The sequence below is a fragment of the Rhinolophus sinicus genome, linkage group LG10 (genome assembly GCF_036562045.2).
Source record: "Rhinolophus sinicus isolate RSC01 linkage group LG10, ASM3656204v1, whole genome shotgun sequence".
Lineage (NCBI taxonomy): Eukaryota > Metazoa > Chordata > Mammalia > Chiroptera > Rhinolophidae > Rhinolophus > Rhinolophus sinicus.
In genome coordinates, this window is record NC_133759.1 from 13,838,279 (window position 1) to 13,862,522 (window position 24,244).

General features: G+C 56.1%; 2 protein-coding genes across 6 annotated transcripts in view; one reads left to right on the forward strand and one right to left on the reverse strand.

Annotated features, from left to right (window-relative positions):
• The first annotated feature begins 6 nt into the window (after positions 1–6).
• On the forward strand, positions 7–17,781 carry PLCD1 (phospholipase C delta 1). 2 transcript variants are annotated; one of them, XM_074312611.1, is made up of 15 exons: positions 7–174; positions 8,290–8,454; positions 11,892–12,120; positions 13,333–13,462; positions 13,564–13,795; positions 14,667–14,868; positions 14,963–15,107; positions 15,187–15,336; positions 15,430–15,588; positions 15,825–15,981; positions 16,169–16,285; positions 16,678–16,856; positions 16,932–17,064; positions 17,141–17,290; positions 17,438–17,781. In XM_074312611.1, exons 1-15 carry the CDS (start codon positions 141–143, stop codon positions 17,521–17,523), a joined length of 2,268 nt encoding a protein of 755 aa, XP_074168712.1. In that variant the 5' UTR covers positions 7–140; the 3' UTR covers positions 17,524–17,781. The 2 variants fall into 2 exon arrangements, with proteins under 2 accessions (XP_074168712.1, XP_019583180.2); XM_019727621.2 differs by lacking the exon at positions 7–174 and adding an exon at positions 4,622–4,787.
• Positions 17,782–18,054: 273 nt separating this feature from the next.
• The window catches only part of LOC109445341 (CTD small phosphatase-like protein), a 142,905-nt gene continuing 136,715 nt past the window's right edge, over positions 18,055–24,244 (reverse strand). For 3 of the 4 annotated variants that reach the window (XM_074312607.1, XM_074312606.1, XM_074312608.1), the window contains 9 exons: positions 24,054–24,191; positions 23,805–23,963; positions 23,093–23,272; positions 22,378–22,523; positions 20,883–21,027; positions 19,255–19,437; positions 19,001–19,072; positions 18,551–18,808; positions 18,055–18,295 (listed from right to left, as the gene is read on the reverse strand). In XM_074312607.1, the coding sequence (XP_074168708.1) occupies positions 18,182–18,295; positions 18,551–18,808; positions 19,001–19,072; positions 19,255–19,437; positions 20,883–21,027; positions 22,378–22,523; positions 23,093–23,272; positions 23,805–23,963; positions 24,054–24,191 (1,395 nt within the window). In that variant the 3' untranslated portion in view covers positions 18,055–18,181. The remainder of the gene's footprint in view (positions 18,296–18,550; positions 18,809–19,000; positions 19,073–19,254; positions 19,438–20,882; positions 21,028–22,377; positions 22,524–23,092; positions 23,273–23,804; positions 23,964–24,053; positions 24,192–24,244) is intronic. The other variant, XM_074312609.1, reaches the window with a different exon arrangement.

A 24,244-nucleotide genomic window follows, 5' to 3' on the forward strand; every position in this document is an offset into this window, starting at 1 on the left:
GGCCCACCTCCGGCCTCTTCCCACCGTAGTCCATTCGGGCCTCCACCACACTCGGCTCGGACCCGCTGCCGCCGGCACTGTCGCCGCGCACGTGTGTCCCGCGGCGCCCGGCTCCCGCCGTGCCGCGCCGCGCGTCGGGCATGGACTTGTGCCGGGACTTCCTGACCCTGCACGGTGAGTGCCCGGCTGGCGCGCAGGGAGTGCCTGCGTGGTCCGACCAAGCAGAAAGCCGTTCGTGGCTCTGAGCGGAAGACCCCCAGCTCCTTCAGCCGCCCTCCGCCCCGCCCCGGGCCCGCCCCTCGGCCCTTTTGTCGCTGTGGGGAAATCTCGGCCCAGGATTCGGGGTGGGACTGCCGGGAGCGACCCTGGGCGTTTCCAGGTTTGTCCCCCCCGATCCGACCGGGGGGAAGGGAGGGATACGTGGCTGAAGACTTCCCTAAAGACTGCCCCCTGGTCACCCCAGCTTCGGGGACTCCCCCTTATCCTGGTCACTGAAAGCTGGGCTCTATGGTCCAGCGCGCACGGAAAAGCCAAGGAGGGAAGGAACGAGCATCCACGAATAACCGAGTTCTCCCCGCCTCGTCCGGGCCTCCAGGAGAGGCTCCCCAAAACTCTGGCGTGCCTGGACCGCGTCCGGCCGCGTGGGTGTGGCGGGTGGGCGTTGTGGGTAGGGCGAGGAGGTGTGCAAGGTTGGCCGAGGTCGGACCGTGCCGCGGAAACCGCCCCGCGCAGAAATCATAGTCAGAGTTGCCCAGGCAGGGAGGAGTAGCCCTGTTCCCCCGATCTGCGCACCCTCCTGGCGGGACGAGGCCAAGTTCCAGCTCGAAATGCCTGCGGCTCCACCCTTTCTCCAGCCGAGCTCTGTCTCCTGTGACTCGGGAACGGAGTCTGAGCCAGCTCCTTGCCCTAACGCTGTCCCTCCAGGAGAGAGAGCAGCCGTGGGCCTTCCGGCTGTAAGGCTTGGAGGTCTTCTGGCTGGACGGGCCCCCAATCCTGAACCTGGCATCTTTTTGTTCCAGCTTGAGGACTCACCCACTCTTGGGGTGGGGGGGCGGGCTTTCCCTCCTGTCCCGCAGATCATTTGTCAGCTCAGCAAACCCTGGTTTTCTCTCCGCAATCACTGCTTAACCATATATCCCTCTGTTTTCTAGTACTTTGGGGTTGCATGCCACCTATTCTAAAGCATACATGGAGATAATAGTTGGGTAAGAAAGGCAAAGCCCTCCAGCTGTTCACTAGAGACCCCTAGAATTTAGAGGGACCCGGAGATGTTCTTATCAGGCAGTCCCCAGTCTGTCCTATGTTCCCCAGTTGGCCCAGACCTGGCCCCCATAGCCCAGAGAGACCTTGCTCAGTGCCTAGAGCTGTTACCTCATACCAGTAGCCAGGGTCGAGGGATCCCCACTCTTTCCAATGCTCCCTCTTCTCTCCTTAGGCCAGAGGTGTCCTTAATGCTCCTGCCAGCCTGGCAGGAAGGGAGATTGGGCAGCTCAGAGGGCCACAGTGGAGACCTGCTTTCTCTCTTACCATCACTTAGCTAGTGTTGTCTACCCTGCACACTGCCACCTCTTCCATGCCTGCCTCACACTCCGACGTCTTAAAAGCCATCTGGTTGCCTCTGGCAGGGCTGCAGCCTCAGTTCATGTAGGAATGGGCTCCATCCTCAGGCATCTGTGCCTTTGTCCAGCCTCTCCCCTCTGGCAGCCCTGCTATCTCCCTGGAGAGGAAGCTGCATGGAGGTTCAGCCAGTGCATCCCAGTCCTGTGACGTGGGCTTGGCCGCCCTGGCCCATCCTGTTTGTGACATGGGCTTGGCCGCCCTGGCCCATACTGTTTGAGACCTGCCTTCTGAATGCCTGACTCCGTCCAGCTTTTCCTGTGGGGCTGGCATGAACACTACAACCCCAAGCTGTTTCCCTAAAGGCCCTGCCACTTTTAGTTCAGTACCCCAAATTACCTCCCTTGGCTGACCTTTGTCCCTCCTGCAAGCCAGAAGGGGGAAGCAAGGACCTGTCAAGGAGAACTGGTGGTGGGAGGGAGTGGTCACTGTACCCTGTGCTGTCCTAGATTGTCAACACTTTCATCGGAGAGTCTGCACTCCTTTCATATTTCAGGTCTCAAAGCACTGGACATGTGCTGCAGGATGACACTATCTGGCTTAGGCAGTTGGGGGTTGCTGCAGAAAGGCCCCCTCCATTGGCCTGGGGGGCTACGGGGCCCCCCTAGATATGAAATATCCCTTCTGTCCTCACCCCCACATGCATGCAGAGGCAGTATAGTATAGAGACATGGATTCTGGGCAAACTACTTGATCAAGGTCAAGACTTGGCTTTTTCATTTCAGACAAATTTCTTGATTTCATTGTGCCTCAGCTTCCTCATCTGTAAGTGGGGGATAAGAGCTCTACCTTGTAGGGTTCCCATGAGGATTGAAGGAGATAATAATACCTATAAGGCAATTAGAATAGTGCCTGGTACCGGCAGGTGCTATGTTCCTGCAAGGAGGCCCACCCCCTAAGTGACCATGTCCTGTGAGTTGCTGTCTGGTTCTTTGGGAGATGAGGGAGTCTCTAGCCAGGAAAAAATGTGACCAGAACCGGGCTCAAGAATCAAGAGGCTCCTTCCCAAGGCTTTGAAGCCCTCAGACTGACGTTCCGGGCTCCCAGCCTCCTCCTCGTCCTAACTCACTGCCTCTGCTTTCTTCATTCTGGCCAGGGCTGCACTGATTCCTGGAGCAGGTCCCCAGATGTGCCTGAAGGATATGACCTCCCAGGGCCCTGTCCTCACTGAACACAGCTACCTCCACTAATTTCTCCTACACCTAATCCCTCCTGCCCCACTGTAAGAACTGGCATTTGTAAAAGTGGAAGACAGGTTGGGGCCTGGCTTCATCTTGGCCTCAGGAGACCTGGGCTCAGTCCTAGCTTTGCTTCTACTTGTATTGTGACCCTGGGCAAATCTCTTTGCCTCCCTGGGCCTGTTTTCTCATCCACAGAATCTCAATACCCATTTCACAGAAGAAGTGAGAATAAAGCACTAATGTCATAGGACCTCTAGGCTGGCTAAAAAGCCAGTACCCCCAAGAGATAACGGTTCCAGAACTAGCATAGCAAGTTGCGGTGGCCAGCCCCCTACCTACCTCAATTATGTGTCAAAGCTCTGTTCCTGGGGTTCCAGGCCCACACTATACAGACAACACTGATCAGTAACTTTTGTGCCATAGGCCCCTTTGGCAGTTTGGTGAAGCCAGTGGACCACTTCTCAGGATTGTTTTTAAACACATAACATACCTAAGAATTCAAAGGAAGCAAATTATATTGAGATGTGATTCTATGCTTGGTCCTTCAGTGAACCTTTGCATGGTTTCTCTAAAACAGAGGTCCCCTTACACTTGGCTCTTCTCCTGCTTTCCAAAAGAATAACTTGTCTATGCTCATATATCAGCTCATCTACACTAACACACGTTTTCATGATTTATTCTCTGGTGTGACTTTAGGCATGTCACTCTGCATGCACTTCAGTGTTTTGTCTGTTTTAATAATTGGCTTTGCCAGTGACTCACTGTCAATGCTGGTGAATGGAGCTGAAGTGAGGCGAATGGAAGAACTATTCAGAGTCAGGGAGTAAAAGAAATGAATCAGGCCTGGAGTGGGTGGTGCCCTGACCTTGGCGCACAGTAGGGGCTCAATAAATAATTGCTGGGTGAATGAAAGGGAAGCTGTAACTTACATGAAAGGTCCCACTGTTCCCGAGTACACTGGCAGCACAGTTTTGTATAAAGTTGCAGTCGTCCTATTTATCAAAGCGAGCCTGCGTTAATGGATTCCTTTCAAGATCAGCATTTTTTCCAAGAATTCCATTCGCATTTGGAACCTTGGAGATTACCCCACTCAGGTGGGGAAACAGAGAGAAAGAAACAGGTCTGCCTGAGATTCACAAGTGAGGCAACAGCCAGCTGAGTCACAATAAATTCCTTATTTTAGTAAAATATTTGGCAGCCTCGGTTGTCTGGCACGGGCTCCATCCCGTTCACCGCTGGACTCTGTAGCCCAGGCAGCCCCTCCTTAGTTCTGTCTCGCCCAGCTCCTGAGTCCTCCTCCAGGCCCCCAGCTGTTTAGAAGCGCGGCTCAGGCTCGGCGCCCTGGTCGGACTCCGCCCCCACAGAGCCTCCAAATTCGAGGTTCCGCCCCTCTCTGCCAAACACCGCCTTTCCAGTGCGGGACCCTCTCCGGGTTCGCGCCCTGGGCCTTGGCTACTCCCAGGTCGGTTTCCTGGGTCTGGCTCTGACTCTACGTCGTCTCCCAAACTCGGCTCCTTCCCTTCCCCACCACTTTGGCTCTGTCACTGCCCTCAATCCCCTTTCTGGGTTCTGGCTTTCGCCACTGATCTGCTTCCTGAATTACGGATTTGTCCCACTCTGGTTCCTCCTCTCCCCTCCCGGATTCCGCTCTCGCCCCACCTCCAGGGGCATCTGTTCCGCTCCTCTGGGTCTGGCTCCGCCCCTTCCAGTCCAGATTTCCCTCTTGCCCCGCCTCTAGGACCGAGGCCCCGCCTCCTGGGCCTTCCAACCGGGTTCTAGCTCCGCCCCTCCAGGCTTGGTCTCCGCCTGTATTCCCGCCTAGGCAGGCTTCTGGAGGCTGCCGCTTCGTCCCGAGCCAGGCTCCGCGGGCGGCAGGGGCTCTGCGGAGCATCATGCCGTTCCTGGGGGGTCGGAGCCGGAGCCGCTCCAGAGAGCTCTACCTGCAGGAGCAGAGCCTCAAAGTGGCGGCACTCAATGGGCAGAGGCTGGGTAAGGGATGCAGGGAGCATTGAGATCTGCAGAGACTGGGATGGCAGCGGGGGCAGGAAACAATATATGTTCCTGAGCTCTGAATCGTGCCCTCGACCTTTTAATTGAACCTGTTTAGTACTCCTGTGAGTGTGTGACCTACTGTGGGACTGTGTTTGCAGGGGTGGCCCGTGGGGTGAGTACAATGGGGGTTACCCCTTCTCCTGATCTACCTCAGCCCCTCCAAGACTCCCTGCTCTTTGTCACACTTAACCCCTCCTGTTTACAGATTTACGAGGATATGTGGCCCAGTGTGTAACTGCTGTGACTGTGTAATCCAATGAGATGGTCTGTGAGACAGTGTGTGGTACTGTGTGATGTTGTGCACTGTGGGTGACAGATGTGACCTGGGGTAACTCAGAGGGACTCTGTTAGGGTGTGTATGTTATGTGGATTTTCTGATGTTACTCTTTGTGGCAGTGTACTTCTGAGTGCTGGCTGCATATTGTAATGTTGCTGAGCACTGACCCTGTGGACAGGCTTCTGAGTCCTGACTCAGCCATGTAACTTCCTTGAGCCTCAAGATCCTCATCGATAAAATGGGAATAATGGTAGTGCTTTCCTCAGGCTTGTGGGGGGGGGATTAAATACACGTGCTAAGAACAGTATCTTATTCAAATATTAACTATTATTATGATGGTGGATGCTATGATGATGATGGTGATGATGATGATGATGATGTTCTGGCATTGCATGTTGTGTGGCTGTGTGTGACTCCATGTAACAATGTGTATCACTGTGTGTGACTCATTGTCTCTTCGAGGTTGTGTGATGGTGTGATGGTGTGGTGTGCATTGCTGTGGGTCCCAGGCCTAGTTTGTGTCCATCATGCATCACCCTCGGTACCTGGGCAGGACTCCTGGTACTCCCGTCAGCTTTTTATTAGCATCCGCAGCACTGTCTGCACTCCTCCCCAGGGCCACCTCCTGTGTGCAGCTGGCCTGGGCAGCTTGGTGAGGCTGCAAGGTCACCCCCGGGCCCCTGAGCTCAGAGTCCTCTCACCCCCGCCCTTCCACAGGAGAAGGTACTACAGCTAAGTGAGTGGGGCTGGCAGGGGTGCCCACAGACTTTCTGGGTAGTGGGAACGGGCAGCGCAGAGATCTCAGAAACAAAAGGACCTCAAATGAGGCTCAGAGATGGAGGTGCCTGACCAGGTTTCCCAGTGGCCCACAGGGCAGCGGTTATCAAGGTCCACCTTGGGACGGAGGTCTGTGTTCCGGAAGTTATGTCGGCAGTTAGGGGGCTTATCTCTGCCTGACTGCAGACAGGGCCACAGCCTGGCTCCAGAACAGGATAAACATGTCATCTCCTCACGGTGTTTTCCAGAACTGGAGGATGGGGCTCACCTACTTTCCGACCCCCTCCCCCATTTACATCTGGGCTGTCAGCAATGGCTTACCCTAATGTGTGCCCAGCTTAAGGGGTGGGATGCAGGCCAGGCCAAGGGTAAGATGTCCCTCCCAATTGCACCTCAGCATCAGAAAGGACCACAGAATCCCCAACAGAGGCTGAGGTGGCTCCTCTGGCAGCATTGGACTCCCTTCCCCTTCCTCTGGTCTCGAGCCCTATAGATAGCCAATGGTTTAGGACATCTTGCAGGAGCCCTCGGGGCTTCCCCTGGGGCTGAAGGGGGAACTGCTCACACCGAGGCAGAGGGGTCTCCTGGAAGTGGTGGAGAGACTTGGGACAAAGGTGGCCACACCAGAGTGTCACCTCTGAGGAGGCCCAGAGATGTCTCCTCCGACACTGTTCTCACTCAATACTGATGGAGGAACAGAGGGAAGGGAGTTGCCTAATGCAACAGCGGAGTGGCTGTTAGCACTGGGCTCTGTACCCACTGGAGGCAGGAGATTGGGGAGTGAAAAAGAGGATGTGGGCAGCTGAGGCTTAGGGAAGTGGTACAGGAGGTTCTGTAGGTCCCATGGGTGTGGGGGGCGGGCTAGGGAGTGGGGGGACAAGGATAAAGTGGGAGAGGCTATAAAGGGCTGAGGATCTGGGCTCAAAAAAGAAAAGCCTATAGGCCTAGGCACAGGCCCCTCAGACTGGACCCACATGGTCTATGATGCCACCGCTCTGGGGGAGCCAAAGAATAAAGATTGCTGAGGCCACACAGTTTTAGTTTTGGGAATAGATGTGAGGTGAGATAATGGCCAATTGGCTCTGAACAGAGCTGGCTGCTGGACTACATGTGTCTTGGATGATAGAGACAGATGCAGGTACAGATATAGACACAGATATAGGGTGATACATACAGATGCAGATATAGATGTATGTATCTGTATTACCATGATGGGTCATTAAGGTTGGGGGTTCTCTCCTTAATCACAGTTAGTACAGGGTTTGTTTGGGGGTGAGGGCTCCTGGGGAGCCAGCCCTGATGCCCCTTTGGTTCCTCTTGCTTGGGCCTGGTTGGACAAAGGGCATCATATCTTTGGGAGCCAGTCTGTGTCTCTGAGAGACACAGCAAGAGAGCTTGGCTGGAGGGTACCAAGCAGCCCGGGTTCTGGTCCTTGCCGTGTGGCCCTGGACCAGGCCCGGCCTCAGCATTTGAAAGGCTGCACTCTGACTTAGTGCTGCTATACCCTGAGGGGTCTTGGACCCAGGAGACTCAGCTGGGGTGGGCACGGAGGGACAGGGGCATCCCAGCAGGCCCAACAGAGGCTGCAGGGGGCTCATGTGTGTCCTGGGAGCAAGGATCAAGATCCATTCAAGCAAGTCCAAGTCAGGGGTGTGGACAACAGTGGTGAGGGTGGCAGGGGTGGGCACGACGGCCGCACAATAATCACAGTTCTGACACCAAGATCTACAACTGCTGTCACCTCGGGACCTCCCCAGATACGTGCATCATCTCATTTAACCTTAGACCTTCCCTTTGAGGGAGATCCTATTTTTATCCTCAGTTTAAAGACAGGAAAGCAGAGGCCCCACAACATGAATTCAGTTGCCCAGGTCACAATGAGTTAGGAGGGGGACCTGGACCTGGGCACTGGTGATCCCACAGCCACTGGAGTTGGGTGGTTGGGCTCCGTGGTGCTCTGGACTCCATTTCCTTCTGTGTCTGCCCCTTGTCTTTCCTGCTTTGCCTGATATTTTGGTCTCAGCTGCCTTCAAGTTACTCTGACCCCTAGGTGTGCTCAGGAAGGGCCCACCTTGTCTTTTAGAGCCAGGCCACTTCCTAGGGTTCTGATCCCCCTGGGACCAGGTGTTCTTAGATTAGCTGCCCTCCCTTGGTCCATTCAGCTGTGGGTGGCAGGTCACCGTGTGGCCTTGAGTGGGTAGGTGTCCTAAGGTTTACATAGCCTCAGCTGGCAATCAGAGATGACTTCATGGTAGAGGCAGAGAACCGAGGATAGGCTGGTGAAAAGTGGGCTCCGAGAGGGTCTGGAAGTGGGCGTGGCTAGCATGGGGCCTAGGGCAGCAGGGATAGTGGAGGAGGTGGCATCTTACCAGCTCTGCCCCCTAGGCCTCCAAGATGATGAGGATCTACAGGCACTGCTGAAGGGCAGCCAGCTCCTGAAGGTGAAGTCCAACTCATGGCGGAGAGAGCGCTTCTACAAGTTGCAGGAAGACTGCAAGACCATCTGGCAGGAATCCCGCAAGGTCATGCGGAGCCCGGAGTCCCAGCTGTGTGAGTGCCACGGGGCCCTGGGGTAGGAGGCAGAGTGTGCAGTCCGTGCTTGGATGGGGAAACTGATGCTGGTTGGGGGTGGAGGTCCATAATGGACCAGGACCACAGATAGGGAAACGAGGCCTGGCCTGGTGGGGCATAGGTCAATCATGCAATGGGGACCAGATATGGGGAACCTGAAGTGGGTCAGAGTTAGGGAGAGGAGTCATTTAAAACACTGAGCTCTAGTTTGGGCCAGAGAGGGCAGTCCTGGACTGAGGACCACAGATGGAGATGCTAAAGCCTTTTGGGGATTAGGGATATATAACCATGGCCACAGATGGGAAAGCAGGCTCAGAAGGAGGGAGGGAAGTGGACCGCGTTGTATGACGTCACAGGTATCTGCCCTGGAGGTTGTGGGGAGGAGCAAAGTTGGGCACACTAGAACTCCAGGTGTGGTAGGGCAAAAGCCAGCCCCAAGTCTGGGGGCAGGTAAGGCCCTTCCCAGGATGAGTGGCCAGGATGTGAGGTGGGGCCGCCGGAAGGGGCTCTCCCCTGGGACTGGGGCCATTGCAGGGAGGCTGAGGCAGAGCAGGGCTAGGACATGAAAAGAAGCCTCAGCTTGGTAGCTCCCGTGAGGGTGTGGGTCTGAGGGCTTTCTATAAGCTTCAGAAAGGGTTGAGGAACCTAACGCTCAGGCCTGCAAATGGAGAGTGTTCCCTACAAGGCCTTAGGGAGAAAGCTCTGTGTTAAGGACTGCTCTCCTTAACACAAGAATGCCCTAACAATTCTGTAAAAGGAGAGGTCTAACTCTGCATCTTTACCTGGTGGGAAAATTGCAAACCAATGCTATCCAGGAGATCTTTCTGTGTTGATGGAAATGTTCTATATCCGTGCTGTCCAATACAGTTGCCACTAGTCACTTGTGGCCACTGAGCACTTGAAATGTATTAGGGTGATTGAGGAACTGAACTCTTAATTTTATTGAATTTTAACAAATTCATATTTAAATCATCACATGTGGCTAGTGGCTGCTGTATTGGACAGTGCAGAGACATCACTGCCACTGGGTTTTACATAGCCTAGACCCCTGGAAAGCCCTCACTCATTCCCCTGCCCTTGGCTGTTGAAGGTCAGGCAGGGTCAGCCCACTGGCAGGTCTGCAGGGAATGAGACCAGACACAGGTGACAAGCCACAGGAAGGGTCTGGGCAGAAACCTGAGATGGCCTGCTGGCCTGTGGCCTATGGAGGGGTCAGAGGTGAGGCAGGACAGGAGCAAGGTCAGATGGGAAGAGTGGGGCTGGGCCTTGGGGACTGTGGACCATGGAAGGTTTCTGAGCAGGGCTGGCCAGGGTCAGAGAAGATGGGGCCTGAGGCGCTTTCAGAAAACCACCCTCAGTGCACATGTGCCACATAGAGCAGGAGTGATCCTGACCTTTCCTCTGGGGAACAAGCCGGGCTCCTTCACATGCCTCCGCCCTGATATGAGGTTTCCTGTTAGACGCTGGCAGGAGGTACCATGGTGGGAACGGGTTATCTTATACACTCTGAGCCCTGGGGGTTCTGGGAGCCCACTGGCCAGCTGGTACGTATGCATGGTTCCCAGGGTACCTAGCATCTGTTGGGCTGGGTGTGGGGGCAGCAGAGTAGTAGAGACTTAGGCCTTTCTACACCTGCACTGGGGAAATGAGACCCTCACACTGGTACAGCTGTGACACGAGGGCAGGAAGATCATCCCAGGCAGGAGACCCAGTGTGAGCAAAGGTGTAGAGGCGAGAATGAGGAAGGCAGATAAGTAAGGGGCTTGCACCCCAGGAGGGGCTGCAGGGATGTCAGGCCTGGGGTTGGGAATCAGATATAGTCAGATAGGGACCGTGGCCGGAAGAGGCTCTCTTCCATTCAAAGCCTCCGAGACAGGCCTTGCGCTGAACTTGCCTGTTGGCTGCTTCCCTTCTCTGGGCAAGTGAGACAATTGTCCTCAACTGTACTCTACCGTCAGGGAAACAGGCTAGGTGAGGGAGGAGTGGAGCAGCGCCCCCACCCCCAGTTCTCTGGCCTCTGCTTCCTGATCCCTAAGTCTTCCCTGACGCTGCCACCGTTAGCACCCCCCTCAACTCTGGTTTCCAGAGGCAGACAAAGCATTATCAGCAGTGAAGGCAGGGTGGGGGTGTTGGCCCGGGAGCTCCATGGCTTGCTCAGACTTCCTGTTTTCACTCCTAGCCTGGGTCAGCTGCAGCTGGTATGGGGCCTAGCAGGGCACAGGAGGCTGTGGGCAGAGGGATTAAGCAAGGATATCCCCTGCACCCTAGATGGTCCAGGGCTCACGTGTCCTACTCTTCAGAGCCTGCTGCCTGGGCTGGATACATGGCACACCCGTGGGGCCTGCAGGTGGCTAGGAGGCCCCGGGGCACTCAGGGTACCAGTAGGCACCAGAAGGGACAGGTGGGCTTTCAGCCAGAGCTGGTCTAGGAACCAGGGCAGATGGATATAGATGGCTCAGGATGGGGGTGGGGCAGACACAGAGCCTGGACCCTGATGCTGGGAGGCCCAGCATGGGCCCAGCCAGTGGGACTGGCTCCCAGCCAGGCCAGGGAGGACACATTGGGGGTAAGAAAGGGTAGACAGGGCCTTGCTGCTCCCTGAAGCTTAGAAGGCCGAGTAGTGACAGCAGGGCCCTCCTGGCTCCCCAGAGCAGAATGCTATGATCTCTCAGACCCCCAAGGAGTACCCTCCAGTCTGACTCTTGGAACCCTAGAGGGCAGAGCCTTCTTCCTTCCCCCTCCTTGCCAAGGGACTCCCTGAGTTCAGGACACATACTGACACACACGGGGCAAGGCCCTCTCTACCCACTGACACAAGCACATGTCTCTCTGTCTTTGGCCCTCAGCCCTCAGCTCCCAAGGCCGGGGCAGACTGAGGGTGGCTCCAGTCTCCTGAATGGTCAGGAGTGGGGCCTGGAGGCTTTCATGGCTGTGTGAGGGGAGGACGGGTCCAAAGTCAAGTTTGATCAGGAGGATATGTGGCCTCTTCTCTGTCCCAGGCCCCATGCTCCACAATGGTCTCTCCCCATCTGTTTAAGAGCCTTGCCCTGCCCAAATCCTCTCCCCAGGGCCCTACTCCCGACAGCACAGAAACAGGGGGTTTGGGGTCCCAGGTACCCTTCCTGCCCTAAAGGCAGTCCCTCTCTGTCTCTGTAATTCCCTGTGTTTCCACTCTGCCCAATACAACTGTGTCTCACATTCCTTTCCCACCCCAGTGTCTGTCTTCCTTCCTCTTTTTTGTCCGCCTTGTCTGTCCTCCTGACCCCATCCTTTCTCTCTGGATCAAGCAAGGCCTGAGCTCCAGATGCCCTGGCTATGTCTCTAATTGTGCCCCCTTCCACTGTGGCCTCAGCCATGCCAGGGGCTGGAGTTGGCCTCATGCTTCTCTCTGGCCCACCCCCACCCCCTTCTTACAGTCTCCATCGAGGACATTCAGGAGGTACGGATGGGACACCGCACAGAGGGCCTGGAGAAGTATGCCCGTGATGTGCCCGAGGACCGCTGTTTCTCCATTGTCTTTAAGGACCAGCGAAACACATTAGACCTCATCGCCCCGTCGCCCGCTGACGCCCAGCACTGGGTGCAGGGTCTGCGCAAGGTCATTCAGCACTCAGGCTCCATGGACCAGCGGCAAAAGCTGCAGCAGTATCCTTTTGGTGGCAGTGGGTCCAGGCCAAGCCTGTGGATACTGGCCGTGATGTCCCCAGGGCAACCTGGGTATGGAAGATACCCAGCTTTGGACCATCATACCAAACAGTACGGATTAGGTGGCTTAAACAACAGAAATTCATTTTCTCACAGATCTGGAGGCTGGAAGTCCAAAATCAGGGTGCTGGTAGGGTTGGGTTCTGGTGAGAGCTTTCCTCCTGACTTCTGGATGGCTGCCTTCTCACTGCGTCCTCACATGGCAGAGAGAGAGAGAGAGAGAGAGAGAGAGAGAGAGAGAGAGAGAGAGAGAGACAAAGACAGTAAGCTCTGGTCTCTCCTTATCAGGGCACTAATTCCATCATGAGGGCCCCACCTCATGACCTCTTCCAAACCTCCCAAAGGCCCATCTCCAAATACCATCATAGTGGGGGTTAGGATTCAACGTATGAATTTTAGGGGAACACGGTTCATAGTAAAAGGCAAGCAGGGGAGGTACCTGCAGCCCCCTGATGTCCCCTCTTCCCTAATCTGTAACCAGCATGGAGTTGGGAGGCTGCGGGAGCAGCCTGCTTCAATGGGAAACCTAGACTCAGACGTTTTAATCATCTAGTTCTCAAGGTCAAGGTTGAGAGGAGAGAGGATAGAGGTTAAGAGAGAAGTGGGGGCCTGAGTGCCCCAATCATGACAACGTGATCTAGGCTTTGTTTTTGCATGTGATGTCCCCACCTTCTGGTCAGTGGCTTGAAATTTGTGGTTTCCTATAAAATAAGCCTCAAGTGCTTTAGTCATGTTGGCTAACAATTATATATTCAAAACTGGAAGGACGTACCTTACAATGTTAACAGTAGTTATCCTTGGGTCTCTGGGGGATTTGTTTGTTTACTTTTCTTTATTTTCTAAATTGTCTATAATGAATGCTTTTATAGAAAGAAATGTTTTTTGTTTTGTTTTGTTTTAAATTTGAAAGGGTTCAAAGCCAGCAAATAGGAAAAAAGACCCTGTACTAGGATGTAACATTTCCTCTCAAGAGGTCACCAGGTCTTGCACCTGAAATTCGCATATGCAGTAAGTCAGGCTTGTGGGAAGCTGTGTCTACAGGAAGCCTCAGTCCACATGGGCCCAGGTATTGACCCTGGGCTAGAACCGTGGCTCTGGCTGGGACCTTGGGGGTACTAGGGCTCCTGGGTTCTTTCCTTAGTTCTTACCCAGCTGGATTCACTCTTGCTTGCGAAAAGCTGACAAAAACAAGGACAACAAGATGAGCTTCAAGGAGCTGCAGAACTTTCTGAAGGAACTCAACATCCAGGTGGATGACAGCTATGCCCGGAAGATCTTCAGGGTGAGGCAGCAGTGAGGGCTGGGTCTGCCTGGCAGTGGGGTCCTTGACCCTAGCCCAGGGCCTGTTCTGAGCCTGCACACCTGGCTGTCCTGGTTTTGTAGGAATGTGACCGCTCTCAGACAGACTCCCTGGAAGACGAGGAGATTGAAGCCTTCTACAAGACACTAACCCAGCGGGAGGAGATTGACCAAACCTTTGCTGAGGCTGCCAACTCTGGGGAGACCCTGTCAGTGGATCAGTTAGTGACGTTCCTGCAGCACCAGCAGCGGGAGGAGGCGGCGGGACCGGCACTGGCCCTCTCCCTCATTGAGCGCTATGAGCCCAGCGAGAGTGGTGAGGGCCTGGCCAGGGCCTGTGCCCTGCAGTCCCAGGGCCACAGTGGGCTGGGAGATTCCTGGGGAGACTGCAGCCTGAGTGTAGGGAGCTGCAGGGATGGGGGTGCCTTAGTGAGCCCCAGTCCTCCCGGTCAGTATTTGCCTACACCATGAAAGCAGGCAGATAGGAAACGGGGCTCCAGCATCACTAGCCACCTCATTTCTCCTCCAAGGGGTTTTGAGGACCTCTCCCCCAGGAAATAGAGTAGAAGCTAGAAAAGCACATCCCCTGCTTCCTTCTTGGTGCCCATCCTGGGCCCAGCTTTGAGACATAAGATGGAGCCTGGTCCTGGAGGGGGCTCCAATCTGGAGGCACAGAGAAGATGAGGTCCTGTCCTCACGGGGCCTCACAGTTAGGGTTTCCAGGTGGGAATTCCCGCCCATTCTCAGGAATTTTTTTCACTTTCTTGTTCACGAATCCCGAGATATAAACTGCTTTCTGTTCTCCATGATGAATCATTTCCACAAAGTGACGGCCGATACTACCAACCACCTGGGTTCAAAGAGCTGATTTTCCCGATTTCCTGACCAACTTTTCTCGGGATTCGGGAACGGGAAAGCGAAAACAGTTCACGAGAACTGGTGGGAATTCCCGCTCAGAACCCTATTCACAGTACAGGGGACACAAGAGGAGGAGACAGCCCCCACCCTGGGGTAGATTGGTTGGAGAGACTCAAACTTACCCCTTCCGAGAGCTATTAAGGATGAGCTCAGGACTGGGAGGCAGAGGGCATGGGGGCTCCTCCACCCTGAGCAGTGGCACGGCAAGGTCCCCAGGAAACGGCTGGCCAGTGGAGGGCTCTGACTGGTGCTGGCTTCCTCCCTCCCAGCCAAGGCACAACGGCAGATGACCAAGGACGGCTTCCTCATGTACCTGCTATCCGCTGATGGCAGCGCCTTCAACCTGGCACACCGGCGGGTCTACCAAGACATGGGCCAGCCGCTCAGCCACTACCTGGTGTCCTCCTCGCACAACACCTACCTGCTTGAAGACCAGCTCACCGGGCCCAGCAGCACCGAGGCCTATATCCGGTGGGGCATGGGGCGGGGCGGGGGAGCCCGGAGGCGGGGCTCTGGGCGGGATGGGCGTGGGGCCAGAGGGTCCTAGCACCACCCCTCTCCGCAGGGCGTTATGCAAAGGCTGCCGCTGTTTGGAGCTCGACTGCTGGGACGGGCCCAACCAGGAGCCTGTCATCTACCACGGCTACACTTTCACTTCCAAGATCCTCTTCTGCGATGTACTCAGGGCCATCCGAGACTACGCCTTCAAGGTGGCCGCGCCCCTGGGTGGGGTGAGGAGCGGGAGGATCGGGGTGGCAAACCCTTCTTAATCTGCTCTTGGGCCTCCAGGCCTCCCCCTACCCTGTCATCCTGTCCCTGGAGAACCATTGCAGTCTAGAGCAGCAGCGCGTGATGGCGCGACACCTGCGCACCACCCTGGGCCCCATGCTTTTGGACCGGCCGCTGGACGGGGCTACCACCAGCCTACCTTCCCCTGAGGTGCCTGGTGGGGATGGGGGTGCCCAGAGGACAGGGCAGGGGAACTGGCTGGGAGGCCAGCTTGGTTTTGACCAACTGCCCCTCCACCCTTAGCAACTGAAGGGGAAGATCTTGGTGAAAGGGAAGAAGCTTGGGGGGCTCCTGCCCTTGGGAGGGGAAGGTGGCCCTGAGGCCACTGTCGTGTCAGATGAGGATGAGGCTGCCGAGATGGAGGATGAAGCAGTAAGGAGCCGAGTGCAACACAAGCCCAAGGTTCGAGGGGAAGTTGTGGGGGGAGGTCAGCCCTGGGGCCCTCCCCCATCATCACCTCCCATCACCTGGTGGGATGTTTGCCTTGTCTTAGTTCTCTGTGGCTGCCACTCAGACCCTCTGCCCCCCTCTCTCTCTGTCTGTTTACTTCTCTCTGTGTGTCTGGGTTTCTGGCTCTCTCAGTGCCCACCTGCCCCAACCTCTGAATCTAACCTGGGCCTCCCCATGGCCCCCAGTAGGACAAGCACAGGCTAGTGAAAGAGCTCTCCGATATGGTCATTTACTGCAAGAGCGTCCACTTCCGGGGCTTCTCCAGCCCTGGCACCCCAGGGCAGGCTTTCTATGAGATCGTGTCCTTCTCTGAGAACCGTGCCCTCCGACTGCTCCAAGAATCAGGTGAGCCCGGGGCCTGCTCCCTGAGGGTGCTGTCCACTGTCTGACCATGTGTGCTGGCCAGGGTCAGGCCTGGCTCCCACTGGCCTGGACAGAGTTAGGACTCCCTGCTCTTTCCAGCAGAGCTGGTGGGGAGGGGCTCAGGCTCACCTGGAGGCCTCCACTTCTGACCAAGTCACATCCTCCTCAGGAAACAGCCTGGTCCGCCACAACGTGACTCACCTGAGCAGGATCTACCCCGCTGGCTGGAGAACGGACTCCTCCAACTACAGCCCTATGGAGATGTGGAATGGGGGCTGCCAGATCGGTATGGACTGGCTGAGGCTGGGAGGACGCCTGGAATAGGGATTTTAGTCCAGAGAGCCAGGGACCAGGAGCCTCTGGGGACCCAAGCTGGGCCAGATGCAGGATTTGTGGGCTCAGGAGCTGGTGATCTCAGTTTGGAAATATCCCTCTACTAGCAGGTCACAGTGCCTGAAATCCCATAGCACACTCGTGCTTTGAATCCGGGCACCAGAAATGGAATGTGAGGTTGGTGTGGTAGGTCAGTTAGGGTGGCAGGAGGGCTTTAGGCATCAGTGATACAGGACCCTGCTGCCTCACTGTGTGACTCTAAGGCCTCAGTGTACCCTGAGTAGGTTGGGCTCTCGGGTCCCAGAGACCAACCCACAGCCTATGACTGCTCTGTCCTACCTGTAGTGGCCCTGAACTTCCAGACTCCTGGGGCAGAGATGGACGTGTATCAGGGCCGCTTCCAAGACAACGGGGCCTGTGGGTACGTGCTGAAACCTGCCTTCCTGCGAGACCCCAGCTCCACTTTCAACTCACGTGCCCTGGCTCAAGGGCCCTGGTGGACTCCGAAGCGGCTCAATGTCAGGGTATGGCCAGCCACAGGAGGGATGGGACCCTCACTACCATTCCTAAACCCTTAATTGTCCACCACCTTCCCTCAGGTCATCTCAGGGCAGCAGTTGCCCAAAGTCAACAAGAGCAAGAATTCAATTGTGGACCCCAAGGTGACGGTGGAGATCCACGGTGTGGGCCGGGACATGGCCAGCCGCCACACGGCAGTAATCACCAATAACGGTATGTGCTGGGCCTGGGCTGGGCCCATCTCCTGGAGCTGGTGTCCGTGCTATTGACATGGTGCCTGTACCCCTAGGTTTCAACCCGCTGTGGGACACGGAGTTTGAGTTTGAGGTGGTTGTGCCTGAGCTTGCCCTCGTGCGCTTTGTGGTCGAGGATTACGACGCCTCCTCCAAAAACGACTTCATTGGCCAGAGTACCATCCCCCTGAACAGCCTCAAGCAGGGTAAATGTTTGTCCAGGGGAGGGGACAGCAAGGTGGAGGGAGGCAGGGCCTGGCATGTCTTGGGCTGGGGCAGCTATCCCTTGAAGCATCTTCCCTGAGTGACCGGAACTCTCCCTGTGTGTTCCTTCCTGCCCACTTGCCTGCCAGGATACCGCCATGTCCACCTCTTGTCCAAGAATGGAGACCAGTACCCATCTGCCACCCTGTTTGTGAAAGTGTCCCTCCAGGATTAGGCTTGGAAGCGGGCCAGGCTCTCTTCTGTCCACATCTGGGGACAGGGCAGGTATGGGTGCTCCCAACCTCTTGCTCAGAGCTAGAGGCCTGTGCTGCCTGCTGCTCTGATGTACTGTCTATGCTGCTGCCTCTCCGGGGTCCTAGGAGCTGGTCTGGTCCCCAGATCTGTCCTCAATTCCGTTAGGAACAACACTGCAGCCCTCTGCACCCTCTGGCCAGCCCTAGGTTGAGGGTTTTTATAAAAATCATAAGACTGAGTCCTGTGGTGTCTTGTCCTGGATGCCAAAAGCTTCCTATAAAGTGCGTGCATGTGTGTGTCGCAGAGCGCTGGTGGCCCAGCCCCACACTCTCCACCTTCCCCACACTCACACTGTACTGAGGGGGCCGTCTTTCCCCCTGGGCAGGAGGGAACAGCAAGAAACAAACCCCTCCATGGAAGAGGGTACAGAGAGACCACCCTCTCCAGCCCCAGAGACCCCTTCCCCCAGAGGTGGACCTACTAAGTGATCCAGACTTGAAAGCCCACACACCACACCTTATCAAGCTTTTATTGATGGGGGTGACCCAGGAGGCTCCCCTGGGGCTCAGTTATGTGTGGGGGTGTTACCCAGGGGGCCTTGGCTTTATGGGTGGCACTGGCAGGAGCAGGGCCCGGGCTCAGAAGAAGCCGAGCTGCTTTTTCTCCTGCTGCTGCTTCCACTTGGCCATGCTGTAGAATTCCTCCTTAGACTTCCCAAAGATATCTTGGAAGTCAGCATCTGAGAGGTAAAACTGTGGGGTGCGGGGAGGTGGCTACAGGGGACGGGTGTCAACTGAACCCAGAATTCTGTCCCACTCAGAGGTGTCATCCCTGGGCTCAAGGCTCTCCTCTCCCACCTCTGTCTGCCCCTCACCCCATCTGGAACACGCATCTCCCCAGGCAGCCTCCCCATTGCCCACCATTAGTGGGTCATGCCTTGCACCTCCAGCTCAATTTTAGGTGCATTAGTGCTGGGGCAGGAGTGGCACAGGGTCTCAGGCACTGACCTCCTTGTGGGCCGGATCCACTCCCTCTGGCAGGTCCTCGGCGGCCTGGTGCATCAGCTGTTCGCGGGGCAGGCCCCCGTTGATCATGGATCCAGGGCTGCTGTGGTAGCTGCTGGCACTGGTGCTGGTGCCGCCCACATTGGGGCCCAGCTCCAGCTCATTTTCTGAGCTGTCCTGGGAGCCCTTGAGGGCCTGCAGGGCCGAGGGGCCTGTCCTGCCATTGCTTGGACATCTGGACAGCCGGAAGTTGTGGACTTCCTGTCCAGAGAGGGGATTTAGTCTGGGGAAGATGGGGGCTAGCTCCCATAGGAGGCCATACTGAGTCCACTGGCCATCTTGCCCCCACCTGCAACCATGCCTCCTGCTAGGGACTGGCTCCTTCCCTGCCCATTCTGCCCATTTGGAACATGCTCACTGAGCCCAGACCCCTGGGAAGCCTCAATACTCAACTGCTGTTATCTCAGAGATGGCAGATACTGCTCTCAGGCTGCCGTCCACCACCTCTTCATAAGACTGGTTGTTCTGGGGGCAAGAAGCAGGGCAGGGGTGAGATGAAAGGGCACCAATGGGACCCAGGAGTCAAGACCAGGTCTCCCCACCCCACACTGGAGGTTCCCAGGCAGAGCAATGCCTCCTCAGTCTGCTCAGGGCAGGCCTCTCTTCCCCGAATTAGGGTGGGACCAAGGGGTTCAGGCCTCACTCACGGTCCACTTGTAGGGGTCCCAAGTGAAGAACCATCCAGTGAAGGTAGGAGGTTCATGGCCCTGCTTGACCAGCACGATGGGTGTGGCCTGGCTCCTCCCTGCTGGATGGGTCTTCAGGTACTCCTGGCCCCACGCCACAGCCTTCTTCTGCTCACGTGCAGCTTCCCCAAGCCACAGGAAGATCTGGATCACACAAGGTCCTGGCCTTAGGCAGGTGCAGGGGCTTCCCAGAGCTGTCCACTTCCGGCCCACCCCTGTCCATCAGATGGTCTCGGAGCCAAAATATACACCAGCCAACCAGACACACCCAGTAGGCTGGCCGCCATACCCACACACCCATAAACATGCCAGGTCACAGGCATACATGTATGAATTCAGTCCACAAATATTTATTGAATACCTGTTGTAGGTCAGGCATTGTTCTAGGCATTGGGGATTCAATAGTGGAAAAAAAACAGACAAAAATCCTTGCCCCTGTAGAGCTTTCGTTTTATTGGAGACAAAAAAAATAAGTATAACCTATAGTGTATCAGGTGGAGAAAAATAAGGCAGGGAAAGAAGATAAGTATGGGGGTGGTGGGAATAATGTCATTTTAAATTTGAGTCAGGGAGGGGCTTACTGAGAAGATGACATTTGAGTCAGATCTGAGGGAGCAAGTCATGTACTCTATGTCTGGGGAGAAAGTGGTGTAACCAGAAGAAACAACCAGTGCAAAGGCCCTGGGTGTGCCTGGCATCTTTGGGAAGCGGCGAAAAGGCCTTTGTGGCTGACGAGCAAGCAAGGGGGAGAGTGGGAGCAAATCGGGTTAGAGAGTCGGGGTTGCCAGGCCGTGTAGGGCTGCCGTAAGGGCTTTGGTTTTGCTCTGAGTGATACGGGAGTCTACGAGCCTCATCACATTCACACAGTGTCACAGTGACACAGACACACACGTGATCCTAGCTACACAGACACGATCAGCCATCACTACAGTCAGACAGCAAATTAGCCACAGACTGTCACTCATAGTCACACATAGTTACATAGACACAATCACAGTTGATGACACAGTTGCACACACCCACCCTAAAAAACAGCTTGAAAAACTTGCATACAGCCACACAAAAACAATTACCCGGCCACACGAATACAATCACTCAGTCTCACACCCACAGCCAGTCAGAGGCTCACACATAGCATCTCACCGGTTATGGCTGGTCTGGCCAGTTACAGCCATTACACAGCCACATGCCCAAAGGCAAATGCAGCCTCACACAGGCATTACACATACACGCGGTCAGTCATTCAGTTTACAGTCATTCACTTGACACACGTTGGCCACATGCACTCAGGCACCTGGAACCACACACCATTTTAAAGGCACAGGGCGTTACATAGAGCTACAAAACCCGTCACAATCACACACGTGTCTAGACTCACAGTCATAGCCTCCTGTGGGCTCAATATGACACAGAGTTGTCCATCGTCTCACATCCATGGTCACACAAGGCACAGGGTCAGTGTCACACACAGTCACACACTCCCCCGCAGCTTTACATGTAGTCATATGTCAAGCAACATAAAGTCACACACTCAGACCCAATTACACAGATACAGACATACGCCAGTCGGGCAGAAGTGGCCACCTCACCTCGTGGCAGGTGTCTAGTAGCATGATGTCATGTTTGTCCAGGTCCTCTTGGCTAAAGAACACCACTTCACTGAGGACCAGGTGGCCCATTGGGCTGGAGCACTCAAACAGTCGTGGCTGGAAATTGGAGACGTCCTCCGGGAGGCTGGCCAGCGTGGGCAAAAGGCCGTGAGGGGCACAGAGCCCTGTGCTGCCCAGCAGCCTGGGCCAAGCCAGCCCTCAGCTCAGCCCCGCCCCGTTCCAGGGGCTGGGAAATAACTGCTCCAAGTGTGGGAGGTAGGGGCCCTCCTCTGAGCTCCACCCACCCCTTCATTCACTGGGGGAATGCCCTGCTTCTCTCTGGACCTCAGTGTCCCCATCTGTCAGTGGGGAAAGTAGATTAGGTGATCGTCTAGCCCCAGCCAGCTGTGGAACAAGCTGCCCCATGAATTTTCCCAGGAGTAGGTACTAGAAAGGGTCAGCTGGCTTAGTGGGCAGGCCTGAGCTGGAGCCCCGCCCTCCCTGGGAGGAAGGGCTGCTGGTCCCACCCTGGGGCTGGGAGCCGGCCTCAGGCCCAAGGTGGGAGGAGGGAAGCTAGTCTGAAAGAGGGGGCCAGTAGTACTTAGGAGCTCAGGAGATTTGGGCGAGTTCAGTGCTTAAAACAGAACCCACAGACAACACAGAGCTGCCCAGGACTCAGCTCCCTCCTCCCTTTGAGCCCTCACTCTGTCCTACCCTCTGATATACACCTTGTCCATTTACACACCACACACACACATACTGTTTTTGCACACTAGGGTTTCTGGGCGGGAATTCCTGCCCGGGAATCTTTTTCTCTTTTCCGTTTCCGAATCCAGAGAAAAGTTGGTCAGGAAATCGGGAAAATCGGCTCCTTGAACCCAGGTGGTTGGTAGTATCGCCTGTCACTTTGTGGAAACGACTCATTGTAAACAGAAAACAGTTTGTATCTCGGGATTCGGGAATGGGAAAGTGAAAAAATTTCCGAGAACGGACAGGAATTCCTGCCCGGAAACCCTATTCCACACATGCTATTTACCCACATGTCATATTATACTACACTACTCCCCTCTCCCCTCTCCCCTCTCCCCTCTCCCCTCTCCCCTCTCCCCTCTCCCCTCTCCCCTCTCCCCTCTCCCCTCCCTCTCCCTCTCCCTTTCCCCTCTTCTCCCCCCCCCCCTCTCTCTCTCTCTCTCTCTCTCTCTCACACACACACACACACACACACACACACACACACACACAAACCCTGGGACTGTGGGGTTGGAGAATGCAGAGAGCGCATTCAGCCAGCAGAGGGCGCCGCTGCACTGCTCTCCCTACCTCTTCCTACTCCAAGTTACCCAGGGCTGGGGAGTGAGGGGTGAGGGTGGACTGAGCTCCTGGGAGCCCCTGGGAGTCCACAGTTCTAGTCTGGCCTCCCCAGTTCTCTATGTGATCCTTAATTAGTCACCACCCTGTTTGGGTGTGTTTCCTCCTCTCCTCCCAACCCTGTCACCTCTTGTTGCTGGGGTAGGGAGCCCGGCCTCCCAGGGCCTCCCAGAACTGAGGAGGCTCCTGACCCTCCATCACTATGTCCTTGTTCTTCTCGGAGATGACAGTGACTACCATCCGCGCCATCTCACGCTGGTCACCGCTGCAGCCCTGGCAGGCAAAGAGCTGGGTCAGGCCCTGCATGGAGAGGGGTCTTCACCTCCAGCCCCACAGCCCCCACTCACAGGGGCGAGTCACAGGAGGCTCGGCTGATGGTGGGGACCAGCTTCGCCCACGTGTGACCCCACATGAGCAAGCCATCTCCCCCCTTCCCCTCCCTGCCTCGGTCTCTCCAGCTGAGCAGGATCCACGCTGGGTCCCGAGCACGGGATGAGGACTCCCAGGCTTAGGGATCATTTATGGTTTACGCTGAAGATCAGAGAAAATTCTGGCAAACTGGAATTTTTCCAAGAGACTTGGGAAGGGGCATGTTCCTTGCTCAAGGCAGGAAGGAGGGGAGGCAGCCTAGGCCTGGCCTAGCTCTGACCTGTGGGCTCCCAGATATACCTGCCACTTTGTAACTTGCCCCAGGTTCCGGAAGGGACACCACGGCCTCTCTCCCCACCCCCTCCCGGCCTATCTGAGGTTGGACTGGAAGTCTACATCTGCTGTGGAGTGGCCCTTTCCCCACCTGGCACCACTGCCCCAGGCGTGAATCGAGTGGTCAGGGTTGGCGGTACCTTCCCAAACCAGAGGTAGCAGATGCCGGCTGTGACCAGCAAGAAGATGTCACTGGAATTGAGGGCTGAGGCCCGGGCGGGCACCTCCATGGTCCTGGTGTTGCAGCTGTCAGTGCCTTGCACGTGGAAAAGCCTCGTGGCAGATGCTGGCGGCCCCTTCCCGCTGTGCTCAGTGCTTCCCTACAAGAGGGCTGGGCCTCAGGCTGAGGCAAGGCCTCCTGGGGCCCTGCCTCCCCGTCCCAGTGGGGGACAGGCTGCCTCAGGGCCCAGGGGACCCATGCTTGAAGACCACTGTTTTCTGGACCGTCTGGGTGTAAGGATCCCATCAGTCTCGGACAGGGAACGAAGCCTTTCTAAATGGACCCCTCATCCCATCTCTGAGGGCTCAGGGCATAGTTCCCCCAAGGCTTAAGGAGGAAAGTGGGGACCAGCTTTGCCCATGTGTGACCCCAGGCAAGGTCCTGGTTTCCTTTCAATTAAACTTCCTCACCTGGGCTCCTGCTCTGTGGCTGGCTTGAAGGATTGGGGAAAGAAACTTAGGCAGGGGTCACCTTTGGAGCTCCTGGGCCTTAGATAAGAACCAGGAAACCGGGGTAGGGGGTGGTAAGCTGTGCCCCTGGCCTGAAGAGAGTTGTTAGTTTGTGTGTATAAGGGCCATGGGCACATGGAGGAGCCCGTGAGGCTGCAGCCACGGCAGCAAGGTGGGCCCTACCTGGAAGACCACCAGCTGGCCCTGGAAGATGGCGAGGAAGTGAGGGGGCTCACTGCCCATGGTCACATGCTCTTGCACCAGGGCTCCGTGGTACATGAGGTCCAGCTCCTCAGCATTGCTGTTCAGGGCCTTTATCTTGTGTTTGGTGGCCTGGTGGCCCTGCAGGCAGGGGTGGTGAGGGCCTGGAGCAGCTCTTAGATTCTAGTTCTGGGGATGGAAGGTGCCTCCCACCCCCTCCCACCAGCGCACCTGCCATAGGTAAAGGATGTACTGGACTTGGCCCATCTTCTGGTAGGTGTAGAGGACAAGGTAGCAGTTGCCTGCATACACCTGTCCATGAAGCTTGGGGTGCACGGGCTGCCTGCTTATGTCCTGGATGCACCACACCTGGGGAACAGGGTACCAGTGGGCACAGGTGGCTTCTCCACTTGAACTTACCC

What these genes read in the sequence shown, in the direction of transcription:
- PLCD1 (XM_019727621.2), top strand. Translation starts at nt 4,691, where the DNA reads ATGCCGTTCCTGGGGGGTCGGAGCCGGAGCCGCTCCAGAGAGCTCTAC. An exon ending in CAGCGGCAAAAGCTGCAGCA is followed by an intron (nt 12,121 to 13,332) that starts GTATCCTTTTGG and finishes GTTCTTACCCAG; the next exon opens with CTGGATTCACTCTTGCTTGC. An exon ending in AGCACCGAGGCCTATATCCG is followed by an intron (nt 14,869 to 14,962) that starts GTGGGGCATGGG and finishes CCCTCTCCGCAG; the next exon opens with GGCGTTATGCAAAGGCTGCC.